The sequence below is a fragment of the Malurus melanocephalus genome, unplaced genomic scaffold (genome assembly GCF_030028575.1).
Source record: "Malurus melanocephalus ecotype Western Australia unplaced genomic scaffold, MMel_1.1 scaffold_129, whole genome shotgun sequence".
In the NCBI taxonomy this organism is placed as follows: domain Eukaryota; kingdom Metazoa; phylum Chordata; class Aves; order Passeriformes; family Maluridae; genus Malurus; species Malurus melanocephalus.
In genome coordinates this window covers 1,228,619-1,247,194 of record NW_026623361.1, presented here as the reverse complement: position 1 = coordinate 1,247,194, position 18,576 = coordinate 1,228,619, and the positions used below count along the sequence as shown (strand labels likewise).

At 43.6% G+C, this 18,576-nt stretch overlaps 1 protein-coding gene across 1 annotated transcript in view; it reads right to left on the bottom strand.

Moving 5' to 3' along the window:
* LOC130576187 (ras and Rab interactor 3-like) overlaps positions 1-18,576 on the bottom strand; it is a 153,480-nt gene that overhangs the window by 46,729 nt on the left and 88,175 nt on the right. The window contains exon 19 of the mRNA XM_057370646.1: positions 15,471-15,595. Coding sequence (XP_057226629.1) covers positions 15,471-15,595 — 125 coding nt within the window. The remainder of the gene's footprint in view (positions 1-15,470; positions 15,596-18,576) is intronic.

The window sequence follows — 18,576 nt, the reverse complement described above, 5'->3', positions numbered from 1 at the left end:
TGATTTTAATCAATATAATCTGAATATATAGAATGAAACAAAGGAAGACAGCTTTTGGAAGTTTACCTGATTAATCTCTCAGGGTCTTTTGTGGAAGAAACAACAAAAAAAGCCTAGTAACCATGTGAAAGGAAAACATGTGTTGTATGGCAATATTCATACTCAGTGGTGGGAAAGAAGTAATGAGTTGAAGGGAAGTTGAGTTATAATGAAATGTTCCATAACAGCAAAAGTTACTCCCCTAATTAGTCACATAGACATGAACATAGACATCTTGCCAGTGATGTGTGAAATCAAAAGGAGGCCAATGCTGACAATGTCCTGCTGTGGCACCAGAAGGTGACATGTATGGCCTTAGCTCCAGCTGTACTGAACTTTGTTAGCCATTAATTATGTAAAGAGAGGCCAGCAAAGGAATCCTGTTGCCTGGAGGGAAATGAGGGTTATCAACAAAGCCAGGAAAGTATTACAAACCTGGTGAGCATCAGGCACAGCCCTGGCACAGGGTTCCCACAGGGATCCATCCCTCTGCTCCCTCCCACAGGAACACCATCTGGACAGAGCYCTGCTCACAGYACCAACAGGGGTTTGGCAACMAGAACAGAYTKGTGAAGGGAAATAACACAACTGGCSTTCCAAAACRTGTGGCTGCATGGAGGGTCTAAATTCTAGAGAATGGATAGAAAATAATTCCAAACTCAGATACTCAAGATGAAAAAGGRAGGGCCTGAAAGCGTTTGTCTTAATGGAAAATCTCATTGAGTGTGTGGAGTCTTTCAGTGCAGCAAATTTAGGGCAGTGGATAAGGCTTTTATTTGGCAGAACAGGAGTCCAACRTTTTGGGGGACTTCAGGGATGAGGTATTCTCTTAAAACCCAGCCCAGCCTGAAAGGAACTAAGCAGGCTGTACCTGTACAGAAGGAGGAAAGCACAGCTGACTAAAATGGGAGACTCTGGTGAAAGGAAAGGCAGGAAAAGTCATCAGTGGGATCATATGGAATCAGAGGAATGTTTGGCAAGACGTTTCCTGTCAGTGAGTTGTAAGAGACAAGAGATAAATTCCCAAGAAAAGAGAAAGAGGATTGCATTGACCCAATCTCTTAAAATGTCATGTTTGGAGCAGTAGCACACATTTTATTGAATCAAATCTGTGCTGGCCAAGAAATGGGAGTGGATGACCTCCCAGACCTTTTCCAGCTGTAATGCTGTGACCCATGACACACCAGTTGACGCAGTTATGCCACCGCTGCTTGACTTCTGTCCCGGGCACAGCTGTCACAAAGATTTGGAAGGGGCTCTGGGAGTGCTTAATCCAGCAATTTAATCTGGCTCTGCGGTAGCTCTGTGCTGCACAGAGAGGAGGGAGCCCAGGCAGCTCCTGGGTTCTTGCTGTGCTGCCAATTGAAGGGATTTCCAGGGCCACCACAGTGAGCAGCCGGCCTTTCCTGTTTTGCTCACTCAGAATTCACACGTCAGATGATTTCTAAACTCACAGTTTTCAGAAATAACATAAAATTCTGTCCTTGTCCCACGGTCCTGCAAAACACTTTGACTAATAGAGGCAGGTGCTCATTTTGCTAGGTGTGATGCAAAGCTGAAAAGCTGGCCCCGGAGCTGCCTGCTTTTTTTTTTCTTTTCTTGAGTTCTTTCTGCAAAGTACCTTTAAATCTTGCAGTGGCTCTGCTAAATTGGATTCAGTTGGGAAGCAGGGAGCTGCATACTGACYGGCAGCACAGGGTAATTAATTGCACAGTGATTACATTCACACACCTGCCCCAGGCTGGCAGAAGGTATCAGGTTGCTTGTTGAAGGCAATAATAATGACAACGGTGGTTTGAATTATTGTACAGTGACTGTACACTGAAGTAATRACACTGCCATGACTCATTGCTTTAGCAACCAGGAGCCACACTTGCCAGCTGAATATTCCCAGAAGTCAGCAGAACAGAAAGGGGATATAATCCACCAAATTTTGTGCAGGTGAAGGCCAGGGCATACTTTTGCAAGGGGTTTCAGAAATACTGCTGACCCTAAGGGCTTCCTGGCTGGACTGTATGTGGCTGTTCACTCTGAATTTCCCTGAGGCAGCTGAGACACACAGCAGTTGTGTGAAACAGCAGCAGGGACTGCCAGATTAATTCTTCACTCCTGCACATTTGCTCTGAGAAAGWCATAAGGTGTTTTTAAAACGAAATCTTMAATTGGAAATCAAATGCTCTGTAGTGCACTGATAAGTAATGACAGAGTGCCTTAGTACTGCTTAAACAGACAGATGTAAGAATTAGGAGCTAGTCTTTCATTATTATGTTTTATTGCTTTTACTTCTCTCTCTGAAAATGAGAAGACAACCAGAGAGAGCAAGAACAAGAGTTTGCTGTGCAGTCCTCAAGGAAAGAGATACAAAGGTATATCTATTTTATAGATATTTATAGCAGAGCAGGAACCGCAGGTCTCAAACTGTGTGCCAGCTGGCTTGATACTGAGAGAAAAAGAGAGGCACTCGGTCACCAACTMTGTGTGCCAGGTGATAGAGCAACTTTTTGCACCAAAGCCACCTGGTAGCTGAAGGGAAACCATTTGGGATGAGGCAGCTTGTGACTGAAGCTGACACGTGGAAACCCTTCAAGCGCAGCAAAAGAGGTTACAAKGAGCACCTGAAACAGGAGGAAAAAACAGAAGCTCCTGAAGCCAACACAGCAGTCCTGATGGAAGTAGATAGASAGTGCTCTCAATTCTTGTAGTTAAAAGAGACAGTTGGGAGCACGGAGCTTCATGGAGATGGGTGAGATGAGGTTAAAGAACTGACAGAAGACTCACAARTCTGTTTTACATCCTGTGTCTCAGCCAGCCCAGTTGGGCTCAGTTGCAGGACTCTGAGCCACTGGTAATAGAGGCAGATCTCMGTTTCCCTTTTTTTCATAGTCACCTTCTTCCCTGGTAGAAATAATCACCAATACATGGGTAGCAGCTAAAGCACAAGGTTTCACYCATTGCAAGAAACAGAGCTGCCTATGCTTTCTTTAGTTTGGTATCACTTCTSATTAGACAGGTGTTGAGGAACATTTAATGTAGATAGCTTGGTGTCCAAGTTGCACAGACTCGTTAAAAATCCATGTGCTGTTATTTTCAGTTCATTGTGAGGGAAATTATGCAGTGCCACAGCTAGAGCACATCAAGCTTCATTTTGCTTTCATCTTACAAATGGCCATTTTTAAATGTCATCTACTTACTGTCATAAGCCAGCCCATCTTTGATCACTTTAGATCGAATTAATCTGAGATGGAGAAGTATTAATTTACTCTTTGGACCTGGCTTCAGTCACCTTGCTGGGTTCTTATTTCTTTCTTCCAACAGGTGGTGGAAGTGAGACCCTGAACCAAACCTAGGTGCAGGATGAGCTCCAACATCTTTGAAATTCTGGAGCTGTTTCATCGTAAAACAGACTATTAGCAAGATGGGAYATCAGCAAATTGATCTACTGAAAAAGCCATAACATAAAAGCTAACTTTGTGCAYCAAATGTGAACCCTGACTTGCAGAAAATTCACCCTTTAATTAGTGCATTTTCATAACAGATCCAAGGGACCTGAGAAAAGTCAAACCAATAAACAGAAATAAAATATCCAAACATGAAAAAYCCAAAAATAGAAAGAGAAGTTCTTGGGATCTTCAGGGATCACACCCARCTAATTGTCATCCTCTAGTCAGAAATAAACAAGTTTCTTCTTGTCTGATACACAAAAAGAGAGGGAAAAGATCTAGGCTGTTAAGCAAGCCATCGGAGCTCCCTTCATTGTAAGGTCCTCGCATGCACAGATAAATTGGATAATGTGAGCAGTTTGGTGTGCCCCATGAGGAAGGCTTGTCTGTTCAGCTGTCCTTCTGGCCTTGCAGAATGCTTGTGTTGCTGGTCCACCCTGGTGACAAGTTTATAGCTCAGGAAGTTGTGCTTCTCAGCCTGTGGTCTGCGGGGAGCCTGCGGCTGGCAGAGCGCTTCCTCCTGCTCGCTGGTCCCCTCGCTCCTCCCCTATTCAATGTCCACCCTTTGGCTCTTTGSTCTACAGCTGATGCTCTGCACCTCCAGGAGTTTTGGCTCAGCCAGGRAAGGGCCAAGTTTAACAGCCAAGGCAGCAGCTGTTCCAGCTGCTAAAAGGTGAGACAATCAAAGGGTCTTCAAAAACCCTGACGCCTCATAGCTCAGCAAAACTCTCCATTCCCCACATACTCTACTTCATTAGAGCACCCTCAATATCAGCAGTGAATTTCACACTCTGCAACTGAAGTCTCACTTTTGTGGGCTTTTCTGTACCTGCCAGGGATTCCCAAATGCCCACTTCTGTGAAGYAGTAGGGGTTTGCCAGCAGCTGGGCCCTGATTGCACATGTTCATATAAGTTTGCCGAAGAGGAGCAAGTCATCGCCCTGCCAGGGGGCTCCATGAATGGCACAGAGGAATCTGGTGTGGGACAGCTCACCTACCCTTCAACCACTCACCAATTCACCAAACCCTCACTGCCCTAGTGAAAACCAGCAGAGGAAGTTACAGAAATTAACAAAGTCTACACTTGTAGWGCAAAAAATGTGTTGTGGCCACTTGTGCAGGTGGAAGAACTCCAATTCATGTGTCAGTTTATTAAGTAACAAGTAGCCACAGAGTTTTCTGCTCACATATGACACCAGAYTGGTGTATTTTACAGTACGTGGCTTGGCTTGAAGGTCTGATAGACCAGCAGCCCAATGGTGGAACTTGCACTGCTGCCTGCAGARCACAGCAAGGATAGCTGGGCTAGCTTGAAGGAGCTGAGCCACAGGAGCAGGCTCTGCATAAATGCATGGAGCTCGCTGGCAGGATGGCAGAGCCTGTGCYGAGCTCTGGCTGCTGCCATTACCAGGTTTTTTGTCATTACCATGTAKTTCCTCATTATTTCCATCCTGCAGGCAAAGGATGTGACTGCAGCTTATCTGAGTTTGAACTGAGCAGAGTCTTGTTCGCATTCAAAGGTGAGGAGTCAGGCCAGGTCTACAGAAGCCTTTCTGGATGAAAGCTACTGATGTTTTGAGGGACAGGTAACCACTGCCCCTCGTCAGAGCATAAACCCAGTGTTCAGGATGAGTGGTGGCTCTCTAAGGGCAGGAGCAGCAGGGCCAAGTCACTCAGGAGCGGGAAAATAGGGGTGCCTGCAGTGTTTCCCCATAAACCCCCCGATGCTTCTTCCTCCTAAATCAGTCAAGCTTAATTGTAAGTGCCTGTAAGGAGGCAGCAGGAATATCCCTATCAAACCCTCTTGTTTGACCTTGTCAACAACCTTTCAGCACAAGAGTGCCTTTAAGGAGTGAGGAGCGGCAGCTAAATATTTATTAAGTTTCCAGCTTCTCTGTGTTTCCTAGGTTCATTAAGTCCATCCCTCCATTTAAATACACGAAGGTATGTATGTTGTAGAGAAYTGCATATGTATCAAACCCCAAAAAATGTAAAAGCTAACTCACATTACTGATATATACCAGGTCAGCTTTACTAACTAACAAGCCTTCTCACACACACTCACAGCTGTGGAATGGACAGAAAAAATAAAAAMCAAAGAAATTTCCTGAAGGAAGAGTCCTTTCAAAGCCCCCTCTGCTTCTTTTCCTCCTTCAGTCTCGCCATTTCCTGCATTCCTTAACACTAAYGGGATGTACTGCCTGTGGCCCCACACTGGACTGGGGCTACTTTATCCTCCTGGTGTAACATGTCTTGGCTGATATTCACCTCACAAAYTGTGCTGTTGCCTTTATGCAACCTTGCACATGTGTATTTTGCACTCAACAATTTGTCTCACAAACATCAACTGCCCTTCTCTTTTTACTCAGTCAAAACACACCTCGGCAAGTCAACACTGTTTTGCAGCTTTTATTAGCTCTAYTCCCTTCCTAACAACAGACAGTTAATGATAAGTTGTTCTCCCCCACATTTATAATCAGRGATTTTCAGGACATTTGTCCTTCGCTTGTTTCAAGCCCAAATTATTCTCTCAGGAATTTCAGTGTATMAGTGAAAGGAAAATTTTCTTTGTTCACATGTAATGAAGGATGGTTTATACTTCTGCAGGGTYCTTTCAGTGCAGAGAGCTTCTGAAACACCAGCCAAGGCAGGGTCAGAATGGCTAGAGAATGRACATTTTCTTGAACAAAAAGCTGCAAACTTTTTCTGGAAAATTCAGCTTATCTGGAAAGGCTTGTGCAGTGCAGGAAACAGAAGCAAATGTTGTGAAGAAGAGAAACAACTTCCTAAGCTTTAAGACTAAAAGGAAACCCCAGACCTCCSTCACCCTCCCGTGTCAGTGCTCGAGAGGATCCCAGATGAGCCACAACCTGGAGAGAAGGGCTTTTTCTCTGCATTCCTAAATGCACCAACACCTGAAGTGTTGGAAGCCCAGAGCACCCCTGCTTTTTCTGTAGGATCAGGGTGATGGACAGAGGTTTTGCCCCTTTCCAGCTCATTTGGACAGGAAGGAAGACAGGAATGGAAACCCAGAGAATGCCTTTCTATTTTGTAATTACTTAACAAAGAGGGGAAAAGGAAACGGAAAATGAAGGGGAGGAACAATTTCCAATTCAAACTTCACTAAGAGTATACTGCAGTTTAGGTTTCACAAAGCCATTCAAACCCAAYATATTAAAAGTTATTTTAAATCTGCAGGATGTGTTAGAACTAAAAACTTGGGCAAAATATGAAGAGAAACATCAGACTAGTTATAAAAATCCATGGCCTTGCTCACCCTGTGAGTGAATTGAGTGTAGACATGAGATACCCAAGACATTAGAGGCTAACCACACAAACTTGCATAATGCTGAGCAGTTTTCCTCTGTGCTAAGAAATATCTGCAAACACTTATCTCAGTCATGATATGCAGCTAGAAGTGGTCATTCTGYCAAGGGAAATAAGTCCACTGGACTTTAATTCTTCAGTATCTGAAGGAGCAGAACACAGGGCTTCTGAGGTCTCTCCTCTCAAAAAGCACTGCACAAAGTGGCTTACTTACACATATAAATATTTTGCATAAGATTTCCTTCCAGTGTAAGTGTGAATCAATTTCAATATGGTCTTAGTAAAAAAAAAAACCAACCTAAATCTATGAACCTACTCTTTGTCTTCCCTAAGCCTCACTCAAGCAATTTCATATTCCTCTCTAATTTTGATTAGGCACTAGAGAAATGTGTTTATTTCTTGATTTGTTACCTAAAGAATCCCTGCTTGCATTCACACTGGGGCAAGGTTAGAGATCTGCCTTCCTGAGGGAAGGAGAAGAAGAAAAGGGATTGTTTGGGTATTTCAGGGATGTGGAAAGGTGGTGAAAGGTGGTCCCTCACCACCTTCTAGTGGTGAACACCTCTAGAACACCTAGAAACAATTAGAAACTCAGGCTGGGAGAGGTGTTCTAGTCKGCTAAGTTGAGCAACCTGTCCTGTGGGTGGCCACGGCCCTCATTGTCCTGTGCTGGTGGGGCAGCCTGGGACCAAAAGGATGGGTAGGGAGCAGTGCCACAAACTGCTAAAATGCCCCTGCAGTGGCTGGAAGCTCAGCATGTGAGCACAGAGCTGACCAAGCACCAAGGCAAACCTGCCAGCCCTCCCAAATCCCACCAAACCAGTGCTGGCACCTCACGCKTGCTCATTTCACTGTGTTTACCATCACTTGGTCACCGGGGCTACCATGTCAGTCAGTCATGAGGCACAGGCTGTGGGTTCATGGCAGTCTAAGCCAATCCATACATGGTTGTGTGGGTCATGTCCTGCCCAAAACATCCGTGCTGCAGCCACGCCCACGTCCAGGCTGGGCTGGCACTGGGGCACTGTGGCTCAGGGAGCCAGAGCAGGGAAGAATGTCAGTGCTGGACACAGCTCTCGGGCCTGGCTTCCTGCTCAGCTTGGTGAGACATGAGCAAATACAAGACTTGAATTCAGCCCACTGACACCAATCACCCTGAATGGCTCCCTGGAGCTGCTGCTTCTCCMGTAACACCAGAGATGGCCATGGGTGTGCAGGCTCCCAAAGGGGACACAACATTTAAACAGCTGAAGCCAGGCAGGGTAAATCCAGCCTAGAACCAGACAGCCAGCTCTAACAGCAAATGGAGACAGCAGAATGCCAGGCCAAGGGCATCATCCATCCCTCATCCATCCCTGTCTCAGGCTGCTCTTCACTGTGCCCCTCCTGCAAGCTCTGGTTTCCCAGCACTGAGGACCCATCTCTGCTGGGAGGGTAAAGTAATTTGCCTTTTTGGTTGCAAAGGTTACCAATGACACCCATCCTAAACTAACTACTTTCTAATCCTAAGAAAGGATTAGAATGRGAGTTCAGTACAGAATTACACAAAAACGTTCTGCATTACAAATTTGTCCTGTAGACAGAAAGGAAAGCTGCCCAAAGCCAAACTCTTTCCCATGTGTTGCTTCAGCAGGAAAAGCTCTGAGCTTTGCCTGGTTTCTTGTTTTGTGGGGGGTATCCRGAGTGGCAAATTCCTTGAAGAGAAGTCAAGGGGGCAAAAAAGGAAAGGGAGAAGTGAGAAATTATTGGCAGGCAAGATGAAAGGTTGGGCCAGGTCCCAGGCTGTCATTTAGCCAAATATGCATGACAAACTTTTTTTTTGCCTAGAAGTCTGCTAGCAATTTGCAGAACAGTGATGCAGGTAGCCAGCAGTGCTGTCAGTCTCCAGACTCGCTGTTTGTTGGTCTCTCTCTGTTTCCTTGGTGAATTTTTCCAAGAAGCAGAAAATTTAATCCAGTTCACAAGGGGCTGCAGCTGCTTTCTGTTCTGCCCAACAGCTGCTTTACAAGAGAGAGACTTCAAAAGACTGGCTTTCTCCGGAGGGCCATGGGAGGGATGTACATGAGCTGTGTGGATTCCCTATATTTGGCAAGGCTTTCCCAGCATCCAGAAGGTTGTCTGTATTCAGTTGGTTTCAACAAAACAGTTGAAATTCCCCAACAATTCATTAGCCTCGCAAAAGCAAGGAGAAAGTACTAATTGACATGGTCAGGAGAGAATTTCAAGCAGTAAAACAGGGCTTCCAACCCTACCAGGAGCAGTGCTGACWCACAGACCCCCTAATGACATTTAGGGCAAATCCCAGCAGCCCCACCCTTTGCAGGAACATTATCAGAGCCAGGATTGCAGAGAACAACTCTCAGGGTGGGGTTTCATGCTCCTCCTCACCCAGGGCAATGGAGGGTGCTGCAGAAAGAGCACCATTTCCACACCCTCCCAACACTCCACTCTCGCTTCAGCTGCAGAGGCAGTGTAAACACTGAGGAAGCTGGTTCAGCTCCATAATCCAGCAAAAAGAAAAGGCTTTCTGAGAAAAGGATTCTGCTCCTAGCATCACCCCAAGCTTAAAGGAYGGTCTGAGGAAGACCAGGCTTTCACTGCTTAGCAAGGATCCAGGGGATCCAAGGGGATTGGGCTGTGAGGAAAGGGACTATAATCAAATCAGCTCCATGAGTTCGTGCCTCTGTTTCCCTTCCTACGGAGACCGTACCTGTCTTCAGTTGGTTGTTGGGAGATTTAATATCCATGAAATGCCCAGAGATCCTCTCATATACACAAAGACTTTATATTAATCACACAGTGTGATTACAATTACTGAAAACACTTTGTCCCTTTTAACAGTACCAGTAATGCAGAAAGCAGAAATCCTTTACTCAGACATAAATACATTCCCTGTTTAGCAAAAAGCTTATAGAAAGTCTGGGAAAGGCACACACACATAGGCATGTATATATTATTCTGTTTGAAAAGGGCTGCATTCCATAGCACTCCCTGGCTCGCGTGCATCTAACAGAATATCTATTTAGGAAAATGTGACTAGCACAACCAGCTATGCAATGCTCACATCTGCTAATCCTTTACTGCTCAAGTAATCATCTTCACTTGCAAAAAGATTTATACTATTTTGGGTGCAGGCAAAGAGGAGCTAAGCACTTCAAAACTCTTGCAACTGATTATCCCGAGGGAAGCACTGCTTTTATGTTCTGCTCCAGCAGGGTACAGAGGGACCTCGTTTGTGGAGTAGGTAGAATTAATTTAGATCGCTCAGACAGGTAGAGAACAGAGGAAAGGCTTGTGGCTGTAATGTTTACCATACTGGGTGATGCTTGCAGTTGCATTTCATTTGCACAGGTTGAACAGSACTGCTCCCTGGCCCACAGCTGCTTTGCAGCACTGCCTTATCAGGTGTTTTCACAGACACGTCCCCTCACATTCATGGCAAAGGACACCAGCTGAGAGCTTGCCTTGCCTCTCTGAGAGGCAAGCACCTGACAACCTGGGATGGATTCTGAGCTCAGCCAGCTCCAGCTCTGGAGAGTTGCTCCAGACTGACACCAGAGCGTGGCTCCAACCAAGCCATGTGCCTCTGTGTGGTTTAGGAATTCCCTTTGCCAGGGTGGGAGGAAGGGATTGGCACTTGTGTTCCTGCATGGTATGAGCAGATCGGGGATGCCAAACAGAGAGGTGGAGGGAGAATGGGGTGCCAGGAAAATACAGCCTCCTTAAACTCTCTTCTGCACTCAAACACAGCCTCCCTTCATTCCTTTTTCTCAGTTTTGATCTAGAGAAGTCTAAAACTCTTCTTTGGTAGTGTGAATACTTTAAAACTATTTTTTTTTATAATGATCAAACATCTCAGCTTTATAGCTATTTCTGCCTTAATTCCTCAGAAGGATTTAAAGACTCCAGATCAGCAAAATGATCTATGATTCAGCTGCTGCTCTGAACACTGGGACTGCTAAGAGCRGGTCCATCCCAGCACATCCCATCCCCTGTGACTTGAGGACCACCCAGAAATGATGACATTATAGCAAGAGGCATCATAGCCTCTCTTTGGTCTTCTACAGAACACATGCTAAACATGCTTTCCTCTGGGTCATTCTAATCCTAAATCTAATTAGAAAGAATATAAGGACTTGTTAAATACCTAAATTCACTTTCATTAATCTGTAATTCCTYACAAAAGGCAACTGAAACCATCACAAACATACAGACAGCCTTCCCCACAGAGAGGGAATGCCTTTTGATAYATGTKTGAAAGTGTGATAGATTTCTGGGACACCAAGGGCTTTCAATGACCATATCTGCACTCTATCCACAGATCCATCTGCACTAGAATTTGACCAGTCATTTCAAACTGCTGTCTTTTCTTTCTAATTAGCCTTCCAAAAGGCTTTTCTATTTCTTTCTATTCCCAAATGCAGAAAAACCTTCTCCCTTCAAATTATAAAGGTTGAAGGTCTGTGATCGGCAATATTTTATCCAAGTTTCACTAAGGCACTTTGATTTCTGTGCTCTTTAGCAATCAACCCAGACAAGTATTTAAAAGTCTTCAGCTGCTTTTTTTTTTTTTTTCCCCAATGGATTTGATTTAGGTATTTTTTAATGTCTATTATTCAGGTAATTTGGGAAATTCTTCTGAGTCTCACAATCCTATGTGGTTGATCTCACAGGAACTATCTATATTTACTGATGAACAAGTGAAAATAAAGTCCTACTGTCATTTGGAAATATGCTATAAGATAGCTAATCTCTGAGGTGCCTSACATGTACACATGGTTTGATAAGGGATGGAGCCAGCCCAAATTTGCGTCTCCCAGCTGGCCCCCAGGATCCACTGCTTTATGTGATACCTGTGCACACAGAACAAGGGAGATGTGTGCAACTTTCATGCACAATTTTCAGCCTGTGTTGCCTCTAGGCTGGAAAGCCAACAATACAAACCAGCACGTAGCCATTTAGGACAGGAAGTGAAAAACTATATTTAGCTGAACCTGTAGCAGAAAGTAGATGATCAGGATATTGCTTACATTTGTGCCCCCATTCCTGTGTGCACTGGTTTAGGACGGTCTGCAGTGAGGAGAGGCTCCTACTGAGGGGCAATATTCCCTGTGTGCCCTGTCCTTTAGGAAACAATGGCACAATTGCCTTCTCTGCTACCACTGGAACCAGTGTACAATGTCCTCCAAGCATCCACCAAATCTGGTACAGATTCACTTACTGGAAGGGCTGGAAAAATCATATAACCAGCCAATGTGGTTGTAAACATTCTTTACAGTTAAATGAATTTCAGGAGATTTTTGTCTCCCCCCTACCAAATTCAGGTAGTTTTGCAGAGCACCTCCTTCTTTGTTTCTTTATAGTGATATCCCAATCTTGTTGCAATGCATGTTGAGCACAGACATTTCCTTCCTGAGAAGAGACATCCCCCTCGACTGGAAAGCTTATCCCTTATCAGAGCACAGACAGACAGCAAGGATTTGATAACACTGATTTGTTTCCCATTACCTGGACTCTTCCTTCCCCATTAAAACATTGCATCTCACWGGTTCTGGGTGGAAGTTTTCTTTGACAAGCACTTTGCATTGGGTCCAAGGCTTCCTGAGATCAACAGGCCTTGTTCCACTGATTCAAAAAAATGTGAGATTAAGCCTTTTACAAATGATGGCTCTTGAGCAGTTTTTTAAGATTTTTTATCTTGGTTCAAACATGAACCTGGTAAAAGTTGGTATAAGATTTATTTACTGTTGTGCAGAGACATACTGTAGCCTGGGTAGAAGAATCCCTCAATTACAAAACTCTCMTAGCCAACTCATGGTCATGGGTTTGATACCTTTATGGGCCATTCACTTAAGAGCTGGACTCAATGATCCTTGTGGGATCACAAAACATCCCATGATTCTGTGAAAAGCTCCCATTGCAGCAGAAGTCATGGGTTTCACAGCATGCTTGACAGGATCTCCTGCTTTCACAGGAGATCAGACTATTTAATCTAAACATTCCCTTCTGAAGCTTAAGTCTGTGAACCTATGAGAGTTGTTCAGGTTACAGATTCCTCCAGCTTGTCCTCTTTATGTCTACATTCATCACATGGAATCTGTCAGCTGTGATGGTGGGTTTTGTGCCAAAGACACGTCACCAAAAAGAGGCACAATCATTTCTTCATTAGGCAACCTGGTGTCCCAGAGATGAGAAGCACTGTAACCCATCCCATTATCTCAAAGGTCTATTCAATATTTGCACATAACATCTCTGTCTCAGCTCCTGTCTGCTCCACTCATCATATCCTCCATACCTTTGCCAGATGCTGGAGTGAAGGCACGTATCTTTACATGAAACCATGGTCACCAAAGTCGGGCAGCTCACATTTCTCCAGATGTTTTGTGATCTCACCACTTATTAATGTTCCTGGGAGTTAGCCTGATTCTAGGTCAGAATTAATGGTTAAATTTCCCTGCTTCTCTCCCCAAGCATTTTGGAAGAATTTGATTAGATTGATTTCTATCCCACCCCTAGCTGCACTTCTCCCTGATTTCTCTCTGCGTAGCTACTAATTCTGGAGGCAGAWTTCTCCCCAGTGTCTTTCTGACATTTCACAAATATAAATCAGCAAAACTTCCTTATAAACTTGCTTCATGCAGAGTAGAACCCAGTTTCCTCTAGGAATGTATACAGGGATATTTCCAAGTTGCTGAGGTACTTCCATAATAATATCCACTGCCATAGTTTCTGTGCAGGTGAATAAGCTTTCCCTTTTAACTAAAGTTAAAACTCTGGYGAACAGAGGGGCAACCTCAGCAACTGTTCATGTAATTTTTGAGCACAGAATTTTTAAATGAGGTCCAGATTATTTATCAACACCTGGTTACCATTTCTTTTGAAGTCTATGAACTCTAARTACTTTGGGTAATTCATGCCTAATTCAGTGTGACCATAACAGGAAATCAGCTAAACACCATTTAGAAATGTTTCTAATTTTGTAATGTGTTGGAAGCCACAACATATGCATGCTGCAGTGTAATTTTGAGCATCTTCAGTAATATTATAGCACGTAAACAGCAAGAGTTAAAATAGCTTTTAAAACACCCAAATTGCTTTTTATGGGTGGGAGCTATATTGAAAATAAAGACRGTCAGTTAATGAAATAAAAGGTCATGTTCAGATGCTCGAAAACCTATGAAGAATGCACACAGCATGCCTGTTGATGCTTCAATATTACTCCAACAACTTGGTTTGCAGTCCAAATCAAGAGTATGGCTTGTTAACTTTCTCCTACAACTCTAAACTTAAAACAAACCTTTGCAAGCATGTGGCTCCCTTCAGAAAAGCTCAGAAAGAGATAAACAGAATATATCCTCCAATTTATCATGGTACAAATGCAGGGAGTATCTGCAATGTGCAGATTCTTTGGTTTACCATACAATAAGTTCCTCTTGCCAGTCTACAGGGGTTGGATGCTTTCGATTTTCCCTTATGGCTGTGTGATCTTTGCCCCTCAGTGTTTAACATTACATGGAACTGAGGAATTATAACCTGGAGACAGGAGTGGCATTGTTCCACTTAACTCAAACAATTGAACAGGRCAAAAGCAGTGACAATTGCAGTGCCGGGCTCTCCTGCCATGCCCTGCACTCCACGTGTGTATTTGGGAACAGTGCTGCAGTGACACCATCACACACTGGCCCAGCAGCAGCACTTTCACCCCTTTTTGACTGAGTGTGTTCTAAGAATGGCAGCACCCTCAGCAACTGGAAATGCAAATATCCCATGTCTACCCATCCACCCACACAGCTTTTTCTATGGACCCATCACAGAAATACCTGGGAGCTTTTATTCATGGAAAATATGCCAAGTGTGTCAGACAGATAAGGAAAACTCCTGGTATCTGGTATTATAATGGTTTTCCAGGGGGGGAGGTTGGAGGGGGGAGGGCGGGTGACTGAAGGTTTCAGCAGCTATATAATTTTCCCCTGATTGTTAAGAAACAGAAATTCCCCACTTCAGCATGAGCTTTATGACACAAGCAAGCCTTGGGAGGATTCCAGCCTTATCCGGGAATTCCAGTAGCTAGCTGACTGCCCTCCCAGTAAAAAAAACATTTTCTCTCCTGCTGTTTTCCTGGGGCTTGGTCCTGCAAGGYGCAGTGTTTTGGCCAGAAGCAAGGAAAGCCTGCAGTCCTTCCATGACAGAAAGTACATTTGAAGTCTCCTGGGAGTCTGGGGACAGGGTTTGTGTGTCCCTTAGCATGCAGGAACTGGAGTGACCATCAGATCATAAGAATGAGCCCTTATCCACTTCTGCATTTGAGCAGAAACAAAGCAAACCTCCTAGAAATGTTTTGTCACATTTCCAGAACCAAAGAAGTCCCTTTTTCTGTCCTTTGCACCAAACTGCAGCTTGGAATTCATCCTTTTCCCTTAAATGGCTATGGTTCAAGCCAAATAAAGGTATTGCAGTTTGTTTTTAGCTGGAAATACTGTATGTCAGTATTTGTCTGCTAAAGGAAATACTGTAAATTACAACACAATCATGCCACACCATTGCAAATGTGCAGCTGGTAACTCAGAAGTCAGCTTACAAATGCAGCTGAGAACTCTTTGTTAAGTGAGAAAAGGAAAGCAACAGTTATTAAAAATGAACAGTCACTAAAGATTCAGGACTTACCCTGAGTCATCCCTGGCTCCCTTGTCTCCTGCTGATGTTTTCATCATTACAGCAAACTTTAAGACACTTTCTGTATCACAGTGGCTTGAGAGTTCCTCGGTCAGAAAAGCAATTCCYTCCCATCGCTGAGCAGAATCTCCACATCCTCAGGTTTTGTGCTGAAGATGGTATTTCAAGGGCGTGAGGGGGAAGATGTTTAAAACCAGCTTCAGGCTCAGTAGTATCAGAGGGCAGAGGACTAAACAAGCACTGAAATGAAAGCAAACTACCAAGAAGATCCGATTTTAGCCTCTCTTATTTCTACTTCCTGTATTTATATGAACGGGGGATTTCAGGAAGAGGCAGTCTTTGGTGGTCAAGGGTGTGTGTGTGTATGTGTGCGTGCGTGTGTGTTATAAAGCTATATTTAGCTGTGAAGGCAGGTTAACGTTTTTAGAAAGAAGGGCCTGAGACTTTCAACTTATTTGTTTCTCTAACCTAAGTAAGTTTCAGAGGAAATTGTTTTGCAGAGTACAGGTATATCAGGAGGCAATGGAGCATAGTGAACTTTGTAAAGGATTTTGTAAGGCAGCAAAGCAGTAAGCCTCCGTCTGCAAATTCCTGAAGCATGTGTATTTCTACTGCTTGAGTAACTGGAACCAGATGGAGCTTGGAAACCCTTATATTTACACAGGACCTGAGAAAATGAAATGTCTAACACTGGCAGAAGACAGCTTCGCAAAAACACTCCCAGTTAAAGCAAAAGCTGATGATAAGGTTGTGTGAGTGCTGGCAAATGAATAGCTATCCACGSCGGGAAGCTCCAGTCGGTCCCAGAGCACGTTTGACCCGCAGTTACTGCAGCGATYGAGGGTTCACCGTGCGGGAAACCCGCCCCGGTACAGCCCAGATGTGGAGCTGGGGGCTGACAGATGTGCTGTCAGGCAGGGCTGGTGGCACTCCTGTTTGGCAGCTCCATTGCTCCAGAAATATTTGGTGTTAGGAGAACACATAATGGGAAAAAAAAAAAAAAAAAAAAGGCAGAAGTTGGAAGAAGAGGCAGAGAAAAGCAATTGGATGGAATGGAGTGGGAGGCAAATTTTTAAATTTTTGCCCCTTTTATCTTTATAAGGAATTTCTCAGCTTTCGAAAAACAGGCTGTGCCACACAGTCCACAGCAGAAATGCAAATGCCAGGGAGCTGGCAGTGTATGGGCAAGAGGCAAAGCAGACCTCAGTGTGGAACACAGAGCCAATTCTGCTGGCACTGAGCAAGGGAAACTCAGGCAGGGTTTTGCCATCACCAAGTCACACCTTCGATGTAGCACAAGACAAAATTTCCCTCTTTTTTTTTTTTTTTTTTTTAATTAAGACTGCAACTTCAGTTTACATTAGGAAATTTTTCTTCTAGCTTTTAAGGATTTATCTTAGAAAGTTTAGTATCTTAGAAAGAGCCTTACTGAAAGACTGCATGATGGAAAATTCACCATCCTTCTAACTAAGGTACCTTAGAACTTAATATCTGATATTATTTAAATTCACACCTTGTTTATTTTTGCCTTATCTAATTTTAAATTTTCAGCTACTGTGTCTCATAATGCTCTTTTTCACTTTATTAAGGATCTCCTTGCTCCAACTCCTGGAGTCATTTTCAGGCAAAACCAAACCCATTCAATGAAAAATTTAGTCCTCTTAGCCAAACTGGCTGGTTGAGATTCTCTCATCCCTTACTGTAGACTTGTCAGATCTCAGCTCYGAATCCTTCTGTGGATTCTGGGCACAGAGGTCCAAGAAAAAAAAAAATTCTAGATTTGTTCACCTGCTGGGTACCTTTGAAATGCACCTTGTGTACTGGCATGAGAACAGTCTCCTACTTGCATCACACAAATTCAGCTCTATCCCAATTTYCACTTCCGCCCCCTGCAACTGAGCAGGGACCAGGCACACTCAGCATTTGCTGTTGCTTTGCTGGAAAAAAGGGTTTGCTGAGACAAAAAAACTACAGTTGTGCTGCTTGCATGGACCTGCTCACACAGAGAAAACTGTTCACACAAACAGGCAGCTGTCCTAGGCCAAGACCTATTTGCAAATACAGAATACCAGACAGTCAGACAATTCCAATGGCATTTTTAGGGAAGAAGGAAAAAAATTGCAAGGACTAATTATAAAGTCCAGGAAAAAATGGCAAAAATACAGAATACAAAATTCCCGTCTGCTGGTGCTCAGTTTCATGTGATTTGAGTGAAATCTTTCATATTATTTCCAATTAAAAGAATGCCATTTCAGAACTTTGAAGTTTTGAAATTTGTTTTGTTAAAGATATTGGCCCAATTTAATTAAAAGTCCCATATTTTCTTCAAAATACTCAGAATTTCTGTAAAACTTTTAAAATTTGAAAATGAAGACTAATTTGGTCCAATCTTTACTATGTGGTTTTTTTTTTTTGAGCCAGAGATTTGACATGTTTAGAATGTGACAATGTATTTTAGTATCAGGCTTTGTAAGTAAACAATTACACAGAAGCTAAATGACAAAATAATATCCAGTTACTTCAAATTGACATTCCTTTGTTACAAATCCAAGCCAAAAGAAGGAGTTCATGTCTTTTCTAGGACTGATTCACCCTTTCCATATTAAGCTGCAGCATCCTGCAGCCCTTTTTTTTGTAGTTTTATGCAGCTGGGTTGGAAAGGTTTAAAAATGGCTTATGGGGGAAGCCATTAAGTACAACGAGCACTTGAGCTACAATAAAGTGCTTTCAGAATATGCACAGATTACASGACAGTTGTGCTTTCCATACTGTAGGGAGCGGCTGCATCAATCCTAGGGCATGGGATAGGAGCCCTTAGGAACTGCCATGCCCATTGTGTCACTAATCCATAGATTATGTGCCTTTTATAGAGCCTATTACATAACAGATCAGGATGGGTCACCGTGTCAAGGATGGAAGGATTAAATGAAGAGGTTTTCACATTCAGATTCTGATTCTTAAAAGTTAATTCTGCATTGAAGGAATCTTTTCCTTTCCTCAGCTTAGAAAGATTTAGCCTGGCATACACTATGCAAAATCCAAAGAAGGGTTTCTTTTCTCCACTTCCATGAGAATTTTCTGTAGATGCACAAAAGCT